The sequence below is a fragment of the Anopheles cruzii genome, unplaced genomic scaffold (genome assembly GCF_943734635.1).
Source record: "Anopheles cruzii unplaced genomic scaffold, idAnoCruzAS_RS32_06 scaffold00184_ctg1, whole genome shotgun sequence".
Lineage (NCBI taxonomy): Eukaryota > Metazoa > Arthropoda > Insecta > Diptera > Culicidae > Anopheles > Anopheles cruzii.
Window position 1 is genome coordinate 3,979 of NW_026453875.1, and position 12,847 is coordinate 16,825.

At 50.1% G+C, this 12,847-nt stretch overlaps 1 protein-coding gene across 1 annotated transcript; it reads right to left on the reverse strand.

The window, feature by feature from the left end:
- Positions 1–1,377: 1,377 nt before the first annotated feature.
- Positions 1,378–12,420, reverse strand: LOC128275969 (locomotion-related protein Hikaru genki-like; the record flags this gene model as incomplete). The annotated part of the gene is made up of 10 exons (XM_053014438.1): positions 1,378–1,592; positions 2,027–2,221; positions 3,054–3,263; positions 3,455–3,598; positions 3,682–3,816; positions 3,893–4,066; positions 5,799–5,961; positions 6,058–6,398; positions 9,731–9,937; positions 11,647–12,420. Coding segments are annotated over 10 exons (2,558 nt in total), but the record flags the coding sequence as incomplete, so codon positions are not given.
- Between the last annotated feature and the right edge of the window lie 427 nt (positions 12,421–12,847).

Genomic DNA, 12,847 nt, shown 5'->3' on the forward strand with positions numbered 1-12,847 from the left:
CTCGGACATTTAACAAACTTTCTCCATTCCGCTAGCCGTGCACCGGGAACAAGGGTTGAGAGTGAGTTGATTTGTTGTAAATACTGTTGGTTTGGGGTCTGCATCTGCAGCTTGCAAGTGTGGCGATACTCCACTCCACTAAAAGGTATATCTGTGTGTGTGTAGACATTTTGATTATAGGTTCGTGTGCCGCATCTTCCGCGGGGCTCAGCGGCGAAGGAAGGAGGTTCCAGCGCTTCCCCCTGGCCTGGCTCGGTACGGCCAGTAGTACTGTAGTACTTGGTAAGATATGACTAGAGTGGGTTGTGTTTAAAGTATTCATAGATATTTATAAGTGTTGTGCTGGTAAGTTTACAGTTTAAAACAGTTGCCTTCCCACCCAGTGGGGCTAGTTCCTTTCAGTTAACGAAAGCCGTAGAAGCTGTAAAACGCTGGGTTGATAACGCATGGAAAGACCAACCGACGAGCGTGTTCCTCCGAGGTGTGGTCTAAGAAGTATCTGTTCATCTGTGTACATTCGGTTGATATAGCTTCCGCGTAGCTGATATGGTTCGTTTAGAGGATGGTGAAAGGATCAACAGACTTCCTACGCGAGCGCCACAGCGCACGGTTCCCCAGGTCTCGCATATGTGGTTTTCTTTTCAATGGATAATGCATCTAATGTCTTGCGATCTCCTGATGCAACCCAAGACTGACCAAGTAGATGCTCTGGCTACTTCTGGCTACTCTATACACGCCAACTTCACCGCCTTAAAACGCTTATTGTAATTGGAACGATAGCTTATCCTATGCGTTGACTGTCCTCTATCCTTAACCCTAGCTGCTGCTCACGTCAACAAATTCCTCCTGCCGTGCGCCACCGCCACAAAGGCCCGTGTATACTCTCCGTGATCCAGCTTCTTTACGGGACGACAGCAGCTCCTCCTCCTGACACCAGCTTCCTACTGAGTAAAAGATTGTGGCCGAACGTGTAGGACAACAGCTTCAGCTTTTGCGTAACTACTGCTTTCAAACACCAAACCGCTCAGAGTTGTACTTTTATAAATATGTATATGTCTGTCTGTTGCAGGTTTTATGGCTATGACCCATCTCTCCCTCCGTCTCGCTTGGTGATGTGGTGTGTCCGCACGACTTGTTCCACCGCTGCCGTTCCGCTCCCGTGTCGCCATCTCAACGCGATTTATATATCACAAGGACTTCTCTGTGTGTTACACCGCGACTGCGGCGCCGATCTCTTGGTTTTCCCACCGGTCGACGACGATGCTGGTTGTTGGTTCCGGTTGGTAGTCCGGTGTTCCGACGAAGAAGTGGAAGGTGACGGTCTCACGCTGTTGTTGACTGTGGCGCTTTCTGCTTTCATTCGGTCGGCGGATGCTTTTAGATTTCTTCGTAGCTTCGGCACTGCGGCACCGGACCGGACCAGTCTCCTTCGGGCGTGCAGCGGGGACGCTCCGGGGGGCCACCGTTAGCGCCGTGCTCGACGAACCCGGGCCGGCACTGCACGGTCAGGTAGTCTCCCGGGTCGTAGTGGAACTTCAGCGGTGCAATCAGTCCGTTCGGTGGATCGCCCGGGTACGGACACTGTGCTTTACCTAAACGCCGGCGGGGGGACGAGCGAGAAGAACGAGAATCAGTTGCTGCCGATGGTCGTCGTAAATGCAGCGCAGGAGAGTCGACAGTTCCGCACAAGTTCAGGTTACTGTCATTATTTTCAACTGCCTTGTCTGTCATTATTTCTATTTCAGTTAATATGTGCCAAACAGAGTAGGCGCTTGTGGATGTCTTAATTTTGAGCTGTGAACTTTTCTATGGACCACTACTAACTTGACTTCGGGCGGGGCAGCTACATGTGGTATGAGAGGTTCTATGGGGCCCAGAAGTTCTTAATCCCGTGCACTAAGGCAAGTTACAATTGAAAGTACTTCGGTGACCGCCGACAAAGTGTCAGTTTGGACTCGCGTGATGTGTTCGCTCGGCCGACGGGCGTCCCTTCGGGGCCGTGTCCGGCCTTATTGCTTTTACTTACAGAACGGGGGCGGGTGTGACCAGAATCCGGTTTCGGTGCAGACAATTGACGCCTCGCCGACGAGAAGATGACCCTCGGTGCAGCTGAACGTTACCAGTGCCCCGACCGCATAGCGTCGCTGACCGAACGTCGTCAGGCCACTGGTGCCGTCGATTCTGCCGTTTATTGGAACCAGTGGCTGTGGACATTGAATGGCTAGATGTAGACATACAGAAGGTTTTAGGATCCACATGAAAGGTGATGGTCGGTGACGTGTGGGAAGTGGGAAGTGACGGACGGTGGACGGGAACGATGGTGACACAAGAAGTGTGGAAGAGTGGAAGACAAAAGACAGAAGAATAGAATAGATAGATCGATAGAGAAGAAGGCTTCGTATGGAGTAAAGAGCGTATGGTGAGCGAGGAAACGAAGCGGAACAGAGAGATAGAGAGAGAGAGAGCGGCGGCCACTGATAACAGTGCCGGAAGCAGTGAGGCGGGTTTGAAGCGTGGGAACGTGACGTGAAGGTGAAGGTAGCTAGAACCGTCTATACGATGGATAAAGTCACGTGGAGGACAGTGGATGAAGCGTGCCGGGGGGAGGGTCTGGAGAGCCGAGCACTTGACTTCCGCCAGTTGTTCGTCCTTTTGCCCTTGCGTTCCATGCCAACACCACCTCCCTGGCCTAATCTATCTAGAGGATGCGCGGAATGGAATCTGTCCAATCTGTGGCGTGCGCCCTACAGGTGCGATCCAGGGAATGTGTGGCCAATTGGTTGAATGAATAAACCCGAGTGTCTTTGGGATGGTGAATGATCGGCTGGTCGGTCGTCGGTCGGTTAATTTGCCCGACCCGACTCACGATCCGACCGCGCGCCGCTCACAACGATGCAGATGAGGATGTTGTGAATGTGAGGAATGCTACGTCACTGGCCCCTACCCTGGCGGTCTCTTCGGTCTCGGTCTCGGGTGTGAATCCTACGGCCTCGCTCTACTAGCTCGGGCTCTACCGGGCTCAGATTAATGTGTAACAACGCCTAATGACATACCACGGCAGCGCGGTATCGGACCGCTCCAGTGGCCGTTGGGTTCACATTCCAGACCGGGCGGTCCGCTCAGCCGGTAGCCCCAGGCACAGCGGAACACCGCCCGGCCCCAGGCGGACGTGTTCAGCTCGACCAGACTCAGATGCGGATCCTCCAGGAACAGCGGCGGGCACTGGATCGGGTGGCAGTTGGGCGTCGGCGACGACCAGTTTCCTTCGGGTGGTGTCCGAAATCCGTAATGCGAGCGGAAAGAAAAAAGTGCCGGCAAAAACCGGATACCAACAGAAAAAAAAACGGGCGGACAAATGTTAGTGAGTGCGGCGGGCGCGTTATGCGGTAGCCCGGGGTCCACCGGGCGTCGGTCATGACGGCGCGGAATGATTTCTCCCGTTACGGGCGCTTACCGGAAGCGAGGCAGGTTGCGTTGGCCGTACCCTGCAGACTGTAGCCGAGCGGGCACCGATAGAGGGCGCGCTGGCCCAGCTTGATGCCCTCGAGCCGGAGCGACAGTGGCGGGTTCGGTTCCGTCAGGGCGGCACACTGGGACACTGTGGGGGGGTGCAAATTGATACGAAGTTAGGTTTTTTTGCGGCGCGATATGAGACCCGCTGGCGCGCTGTCAGCCAAGTACCTGCCACGATGATTACGATGCTGTTCGTGAGTCCGCGGGGCGAAGCGCACGTGTACGTGCCCGAGTCCTGATTCTGGATGTCCTTAATCGTGAGCCGATAGCGGGATGCCTTCTCTTCCGGTACCGCGGACCAGCCTGCAGGCGGAGGGTGGTTCCAAAAGTCAAGATGAAACCCGGCGGGGTGGGAATCCCTGCGGTGGTGACTACGTACCCGTTAGATACTGGCGGAACCATCCGGTCCAGGTCCACTCGGGAGAACCCCGGCGCCGCGGGTACATGCAGTCGAGGTGGATGGTGCTGGTCGGCAGTACGGCCAACACACCCGACGGCTCGTAGGCGGCCGAGCCGACGCCTACCTTGATGCGGATCGACGGTGGGCTGTCGTCTGCGCCGTCCAGTGGCGAAGGTGCGGACCGAAAAAGGTGCGAAAGTTCCGAAAACCGGAAGCAGCGCCAGAGGTTAATTGGAGTATCGCAAAAAAAAAACCCCGATTGACACAGCAGAACTTGGCCACAGTAAACGGGTGCTCCAGCTTCCATCTCTGTCCATAGAAAGAAGGCCCAAAATGGAACCGCATGCAAATGAAGTCGAAGCAGTAACACGTACGTAGCAAAAAAGCGTGCCCAAAGGGTGTCTTTAATGCATTTAGGTCTCGTCGAGATCTAGCGAGGCCACTTCGAACTCTAATGAAACTCTACCCACTAATAAGAATAGATGGAGTAGGTTAGAAGGTACACTAAAACCGTTTACGAGAGTTGCTGTCAGACGTCTTCTCTGGAGAGCCCGAATTATCCTCCCTGACTACAGATAGGGAAAAGGCCATTAAATGATTTCAAAGCATGGGGATTTCAGTTATATTTCCCCCAAAAGCAAATCAAAGCATCAATAGCGACGCAGAATACGTTAAATGGAACCTTTATTGAAAGATGAATATAATTTGGATTAAGTGATTTGATTGGCAAGGAAATTGGCGTGAAAAAAGTAAATTATTAGGCCTAACGTGTTAGAAAGAAGACAATATCTATATGGATTTGGATGAAGAAATCAAATTAATGTTCCTTACGCATATGTGATAAGTTTTTTCTTTATCATAATTCCGATATTTACACATGATTATTCATTAAAAAGTCAATTCTATTACTGATATAGAAGCAGTTGTTATGCCGATTCCATAACTTGGGTCGTTAAAATGGCTAATTCAATATTCCTGGTCGCGTGTATTAGAAATAAAATGTTGAATTTCATCAAACCAGATGCAAAGCAAACAAACAAGTTTTAAAATTCCGTCAATTCTTCCTGAAACCATCAAAGTCGGCTTGCCTCTTCCAAATTTCGCTTAGTGCGTTGGCTTGATCGGGGACACCTTGGAGCGAAGCAGATCAATAGCGCGATTGCTGTTTCTTCACAAACATCCCTATGTGGCCAATTGGCCACATCAGTTCCCGAGCTCCACAACCCTTAGAGGTAACCCTTAGAGGGCTCTCAGCAAACCTGAAAGACCGGCGATCTCGTTCACCTTACCCATTGTTGCAAATATTTGTACAATCTGTAGGTGCCATCACTTGACTTTGTCCGTGGTTGAATCGGTCCGTGATTGGAGATTACAAGCTTCTAGTTGTTACGACTACTTCTAAAATTTCGCATACGCATTGTGGCCAGATAGGCCCTAACAATACAAATGCTGCCGGTTTTGAATTTCACGCAGCATTGCACCGTGGCAAGGTAGGTAGGCGACCATTTTTAGACCTTAAAGCTGCCCAATTTAGCTAAAATATGTGATTTTATAGGTTCCATGAAGAGTGGACAAACAGTGGACAACGGTCAACAGTTCACAATCAATCAATAATTAGATTAATATTTTCCTGAGACCCCACAACTTCGTCCGATTGAATGTTGTTGGGCCAAGGAAAAACGGTGAGTGCTTTACAGGCGAGTGACCGGAGACGTTGGGAACGATGGACATTTCGATGCCAAACGGTCCCTCTGTTTTGTGATTAAGCATATTTACTTTGAAAGTAATTTAAAATAATTTTTTTTGTAATGTCCTTGGTTTTTTTTAGTTTGATTTGGCCAAGTTTTGCTGCGCCTCAAGTCCCCGTTCGCTGAGCAGTACTTACCGGAGTAATTAGTGAGCAGCGTGGTCGGCACGCAGGACGGCATCTTCGGAGCCCACAGCCCGTTGGAACAGAGGACCTTCGCCTCGCCCAGCAGCTTGTAGAGGCCGAGGTCCCGGCAGCGGGCTTGCAGCGTGTGTCCGTGCGGTAGATCCCAGCCGAGCGTCTGTGCGGAAGGTGACAACAACCGAGGTACATATGTAGATCCCGTTCATCGGCCCCCCTCGCCCTGGGGCCACTCTGCCACCTCCGCACAACTTACCACCGAGACGTTCTTGTAGCTCAGCAGCAGATGGGGCGGAATGTGGTCGACGACGCACCGCTTGTAGAGGGGCTCGAACTTGAGCTGGCCGTGCTCGTCCTGCTCGTGCTCGTTCATCGCGCACAGTGGTCCGACCCAGTGGCCCCGGATGCACTGGATCTTGCACAGCCGGTGCCCCCCGAGCGGTCCCACCTCGCCCGGGAACCGCACCTCCGACACCTCGCGGAACTGGTGCAACTCGGGGCTCTCTTCGACCTCCTCGCTCTCCTTGTCCTCCCGGTCCGGGTGTTCGCCCGAGTCCGGCAGCGGTGGCACGTAGCTACCGTCCTCGTCGTACTGGCCTGCAAGTAGCGGGTGGTGCAGGTGAGTGGTAACAGTTCACGAGGGGCCGGGGACGAGAGGCGGACACTCGGTGCCCTTTTCACGGTGCTCGGGTAACTCGGAAGCTCTACGCCAAATCACTACGGCTGAAGCACACTACTACGTCAGGAGCGGAAGCAGGTGGTGCGGTGCGATGCGGGGTGACGTGCGGTTGGTGACGTAGCACCGGAAGTCGCGTGGTAAATGGCGCAGGGGTTTTCGGGCGAAGCGAAGCAGGAAGCGCAACCATAATGCCAATCAAGCGCAAACCGCAGGAAACCGTTGCTGGAAAATTTCCCTCGCACACCGATACAAGGAACTATTTTCATACACATACACACAGACAGAGAGAGAGTGAGGCGGTAGCGTTTAATAGGCACAAGCGCGATGAATGAGCGAGGCGAGAGGCGAGTCGGTGCACCGTGCACCGGAAGTGGATGACGAATCGTCTAAGGAAGTGAACTGGAACGGGCGCGTGTTCCGTACCGACGCCGACTGCATCTGAATGAGCTATCCGGAACGGGAACCGTACAACCAAACGTCCACAAACACACACACACACCATGCTGTGGAGCGGGTTCGAGTGAGAAGTGGCATAACATTTATCGCCTTCATTTTCGCCGTCTCTTGGAGTGGCCTCACTACTATGTGTGGTGCGTGTGTGTGTGTACCGGTCACAAAAAAGCCATAAAAAGGAAACCCCTTTCGCGGCTTGATGTGTGTGTGTGTGTGTGCGTGTAACGTCCACGATGGGTCCGGATTTATGCTGGAGCAGCTTCGAGCGTCGATCGAAAGCGCGCGAACGGAGCGACGATGAACGAGGCCTGGCTCAACTTTACTGCGATGCGATTACCAATTATGGCGCTGATTTGTAGTGCCACCCGCGAGAAGCTCGCTTGGCGGAGCAGAAATTTGGAAGCAATGGATGGCGTTGGCGAAGGGTTTCCGGTTCCGTGGGCCTGGAACCGCGGAAAATCGGAGCAAAAGTCGAAGTCGGTTTCGGTTGGCAAGCAACGTGGGGAACACATGTACGGGGTGTGTAACAGGGGATCAAAGAGGAAGGGTCGGGACCGGGAAGCCTCGGTGTTCGGGTTCGCTTTAGCTTTTGCGACGAACACAATCTTTCCGATTCTTGCCGACGCATAAAATGTAGCCTAAATTGACTGCGCTATTCGCGGTATCACTTTCGTCGGGGCGGAAAAAGTTAAACGTACGCTAATTAAATTGTTACGTGCGTCGTGAACTTTTGTTACCCAGGCGCAGCTCATGGCGATGGCAGAAAGATATTCTCACACAGTGGCAAACTTATCATACGAAGTGGAAAATGTTCCATGCTCATCTCGAAAATCTTACAGAAGTCAATTAACACATTTACAAAACAAGATACAGTTGAAGAAATGGGCAACAAACATAAATAATTGTTAATAAGATGCTTTGATTTGACTGCGTAGGACTGCCTGCAACATTTGATGAATGAACTACGAAACAAACTTTTAGGTATTTATATCACCTTCCACTCTTTAGTTATATCACTTTCGATAGAGGACATTTAAGAATATACTAAAAACCCAATTAGACTGATACTGGCTGGCTGATGCTCTGTCAAAGTGTTGGGCACGCTTCATCTTCATCTGTCACAAAGTATAAGTTTGGCTTAAAAGAAATTCATTAAAAAGTTAAAATGCTTGAAACTCAAATTTTTTTTAACCTATTTCCGATGGTCCGATGTGCGTCAAATATGAACCGTTTTGTTATATAATTTGTTGCCTTTTTGAAGATAGCTTCATAATGCCTCTTTTATAGAAGTTTTGGTCGTTATTGGCAGAAAACTCTAGCAATCCATTTTCACAATCTTCTCGTGATTTAAATTTTCTCAGGAAGCTTCTCGCTAGCTTTAAACGGTGCCGTTGTTGAGATCTGAATTTTGTGTTTGGCTACACAGAACCAACTCATAATAAATGCTTCCTTTCAAGTCTCACCATGTACCCAGTAGAAGCTTCCTACTCGTTAGTCCTGGTTTGACCACCAGTTGAACTGCTTTACAACGATCTTAGACTAGGATCTTTTTCACACAGTATTGTCGTATGTATCTTATTTCTCATCTCCCGTAACCATTCGTTAAAGAAGTATGTCGATTTCATTCCGTTTGATCAAAACTTTGCAGATGGAAATTCGATCTATCACATTTCTTGAGTTAATTTTTGTGGCACTTAAACATCGAGCTTCTTTGAGAATTCAAAGAATCGATTGAGGCTTGCGTAAATGGCTTAAAACTGCTTGATAGTTAATCTTTTGCTCCTGGCCGATGCTCTGATTACTAACATGCCGATCAACTTTGATTATTTCTGTTATTTTATAGACATTTTCGACGACAGGTCTGCCTGTAAAAAATTTAACTGTATCTGTAAAATATACCAAATTTTCTCTTTGTTAACTTGCATTGTTAACACCCTTTAAGTTACAATTGAATGGAAACAAACAAACAAACAAAAAACACTGCATTTTGACCGTGAAGTGAAGTGAATCAAGGTGACGATCACGAGCAAAATCTTGAATTTGTTTGATACTTTCCGAGATATCGATCACTGCAGCCATCTACCGACAAAACGATGGATTTCTTTTTAGCCAAACTTATATTTATACGTTTAAGGTAATTTCGCTTTTTAATGTATAATTATGATAAACATTGTTCGTACAGTTTTAGTATCATGGTCAAACCGAATTGGTCAAATGTGACTACTTTGTTGAACGCTTCTACAAAGTTAGCCCTTGTAGTTGCCACAGACTTTGCTTTCTTCATATTCCATTGGTAGGTTTATCCTTCTTGCTCCTTTCACAGACTTCTGACAATGTGTTACTTTTGGACCGACGGAACAAACAACCAGTGCCAAAGTTTTTTTTTCCCCCTATCGCACAATGGCTCACAATCAGGAACAGATTTGTTGCCGGCCGTTTGCCACTATTGTAGTCACCACACCCCTGTACATATGGCCACAAACGGGGCGCACCGCGTTCGGCGCACTTCTCGCTCTCTTTTTTGTTGCCGATTTACAATTTACAGTTTTGCGTCAAAGTACGAACTGCCTGTCCTGTAGTGCCGCGTATATGCGTATACGTGTGGGAAGCGTTGGGGGTTTCATTTTCATATTCTGTAAATATTTTTCCCTCCCCCGTAAAGTTTGCCCTCTCGAATCGTGGAACTTCCGGCGTGGCTGGCGAGAAGCGGGTGCAAAAGTCGTGCAAAAGGCTGCGAGAGTCCCCGCGGTTGTGGGGGTTGGTTGCGGGTTTGTTGGTTGTGATTGGTAGAGCTCACCTTTGTTGGCATTGCGACTAATACTCTTACTGCCACTGTCGCTGCCGCCCTTCGGTCGGCTGAGCGCCCCGGTCGCTTTTCCGGATTTGCGCTTCACCCGGACCCGGCCCAGGGCACCCGCCGGCTGATGGTGGCCGTCACCGCCGTGCGACAGCAACTCGCCGGCAAACTCGACCGCTTCCGGGGCATCCGCGTCATACGTGTGATCTGGAGAATTGGAGGTGTGTATTGAGGATGCGTCGGGATTGCGCTGGCTGGCTGGCTGGCGGGTAGGCTTTTCCGGTCCGATCCGATCCGATTGTTCGCGTCGTCGTGGCGCGCGTACACAAACAACGTTCTTTTTCGTGCCCGTTACCCGTTACTTTACGACCATGTGCGCGGCGGGTGGAAACTATGAAACTATTCGCTTGATTGGATCAAGGATCAAACGGATCGCAGTGTCGGGAGCAGGTTGTGTAAGCGAGAGCGTTCGCTAGTGATCTGCCGTGTGTTGACTTTGTTTGAGCCGCGTTTTCCCAATCCCAACGGGAATTTCGAGTACTCTAAGCTCGGGATTGGCGTATGAGCTAGGCTAGGAACCAATGTTGTAAACATTCTAATCCATCCCTCTGTCGAAAAACATTTGATCACCGATTGTGGAATTTTGTTTGAATAAACTTAGAGCACTCAAGCTGATGCAGGGTTCGAACTAACGTCTGTTGCATAGAACGGTCTACGGTCGAGCCATGTTTGATTCTTTTAAATTAAAATAATTTTTAAAATTATGCCAGTAACAGATAAGAAAGTTATTGAATCAAAAATTATGTTTCAAGCACACAATTGTGGCTTCAATTTTTGTAATTTATCATGGAACAGTTCAACTAAACGAGGATCTTCATATAATAAACAATATTGAAACAAACATCAAGAGAGTTCACAAAACAAAAAGTTAGTTCATATCAAATGTATCATCATCAATAAGAATGTTTAACTTGTTTTCGTTATCAAAATCAAATCAAAATAACAAATACAGTGTAAGTCCTTTTTCATGCATAATCCCATTAGTCTGTATAACTTTTCCTAGTCATTTATGAGTTATTCTATCGACTAGTAAGGCTGGCTTTTTTTGTTGGCCGATTAACTTAATGAGCCTGAAGCAAATCAAGCTTTGTTGATGATTCTTCCACCAAAACTACTGTTAATTGTTGGATTGGCAGAATACTATGAACTAAACTGCATTTCAAATGACAGTCAAAGTATCTTGAACGTGTTTTAGATTATGTTAAAGTTTCGGTGTGCGGCATTGTGCCGCTTGTCACCGCTGGCAACTCGAGACCGAGCACAGGGATCCGGCTGAAACAAATTCAAACACGACGCGGGACACGATTTCGCTCCACTCTATGATTAGTTTATCAGCAACTTTGCTCCACGACACGACACGACGCGAAGTTTATTCTGTTGCGGAATAAATCGGAACACACACACATCCGTCCTCCGTGCGTCGTTTCCCAAGCGCACGATAAAACCTTGGGTCTCAAGGTGGAATCGCTCAATCCTTGAAGTTGAAGTCCTGTGGGTCCAATCGACAGAAATTTATATCGAACAATCCGCCACACCTGGCGAACGCCCCGCGCGGCCGATCAGGAGCGGGCGGCAGAGAATCAGAGAATAGAGCCAATGAGGACCAGTTTTTGCCGTTTTTCTCAGTGCACCTTCCCACACACACACACTCGCGCACACACTACAAGGATTGATTGACTCCTGCGAACGACTACCTTGGCCACTCTCGCCCGGTCGATGATAGTTTTGTACGATGGAGCTGTTAAGACCCATCAGCGAACGCTGCAAGGACCTTGAGTAGCAGTTTTTGAGCGGTACCACCACCACCACCACCACCCATCCACCGTTTTGCCGACAGTGGGCCCCCGGGTTCTTACCTTGCTTGTGATGGCGGGCGATGCTCTTGCTGCCCCCGTCGCTGCCGCTGCCCGCCTTGGCCCGGCTCAGGGCGCCCGTCGTCTTGCCCGACTTTCGTTTGACGCGCCGCCTGATGATGCTCCCGTTGTCGCCCATCTCGACGATAATCTCTTCCTCGCCCTCGATCTCGTTCTTGTCCACGTACCGGCCCCCATCCGTCCCGTCCCCGGGACCGTCTCGCCCGTCCTCCTCGTCACCATCCTCCTCCGGGGGGCCATTGTTCAGGAACAGATTGTCGAACACACTGTGATCGCTGTCGTTCTCGTTGAAGATGTTGTCGATGACGATGGCGGGCGTCAGCTCCTCCAGGTTGAGCATCTGGTGCAGATCGTGCTGCGACGGGGCGTACGACGACGAAGAGCGGCGCCGGCGGCGATGGCGCGGCCGGGTGGCCCGCCGGCTACGGAGCGCAGCGGACGGGAATGAGGCAGCGGCTAGCGATTCGCGAAGTTCCGCATTCTGGACACCCAGCTCCCACCAAAAAGAAGTGTCGGAGTGGGGGCCCCGGAGTGCGGCGGAGGAGCCGCCCTTCGTGTCGCCGACACTGTCGCCGGAGAGGCTCGCGTGCGAGCCGGCCCGTCCGGCTTCCACGAGCTCGAAATCGGCGGTCGTAAAGTCCTGCGGCAGATAGATCTGCGTCGTCTCGAACGTCACGAACGGTGGCTCGGTCGTTGCGTACTGCTTGCGGGACCGCGAGATCTTCAACTCCGGCGGTGGACATCCGGTGGTCGTCTCTGTGGAACGGCCGGAAAGGACAGAAGAAGGACAAGCCATTAGTAAAGCGCGCGCGGTTGAAACATTTCATCGATACGGTCAAATTATGGAGGAGATCAAATTTAATGACCAGACGACCAGACAAGTACTCTGTCAAGTGTTTGTTCGTACGTTCGCTATGCCCGGTGGAATGACATGAGTTACAAGTCTAAACTGCTCTTCAAGTTTACTCAAAGTAAGTCCATTCTGGGGCAATATAAATGCTTAGTTAGTTATGCGCTCCCTGCAGGAGCTATTTTCACTTAGGAAGTAAGGAAAAGTCTAACGGACTATTTTCTATCTTGCCACGACTCTTCTATTCGATTCGATTCGAATGCTTCGGTTTCCTTCCACTTGCTTGATGCTGACGATCTTGAGTCCTTTTTTGTATGAACGAAATCCGTTTGA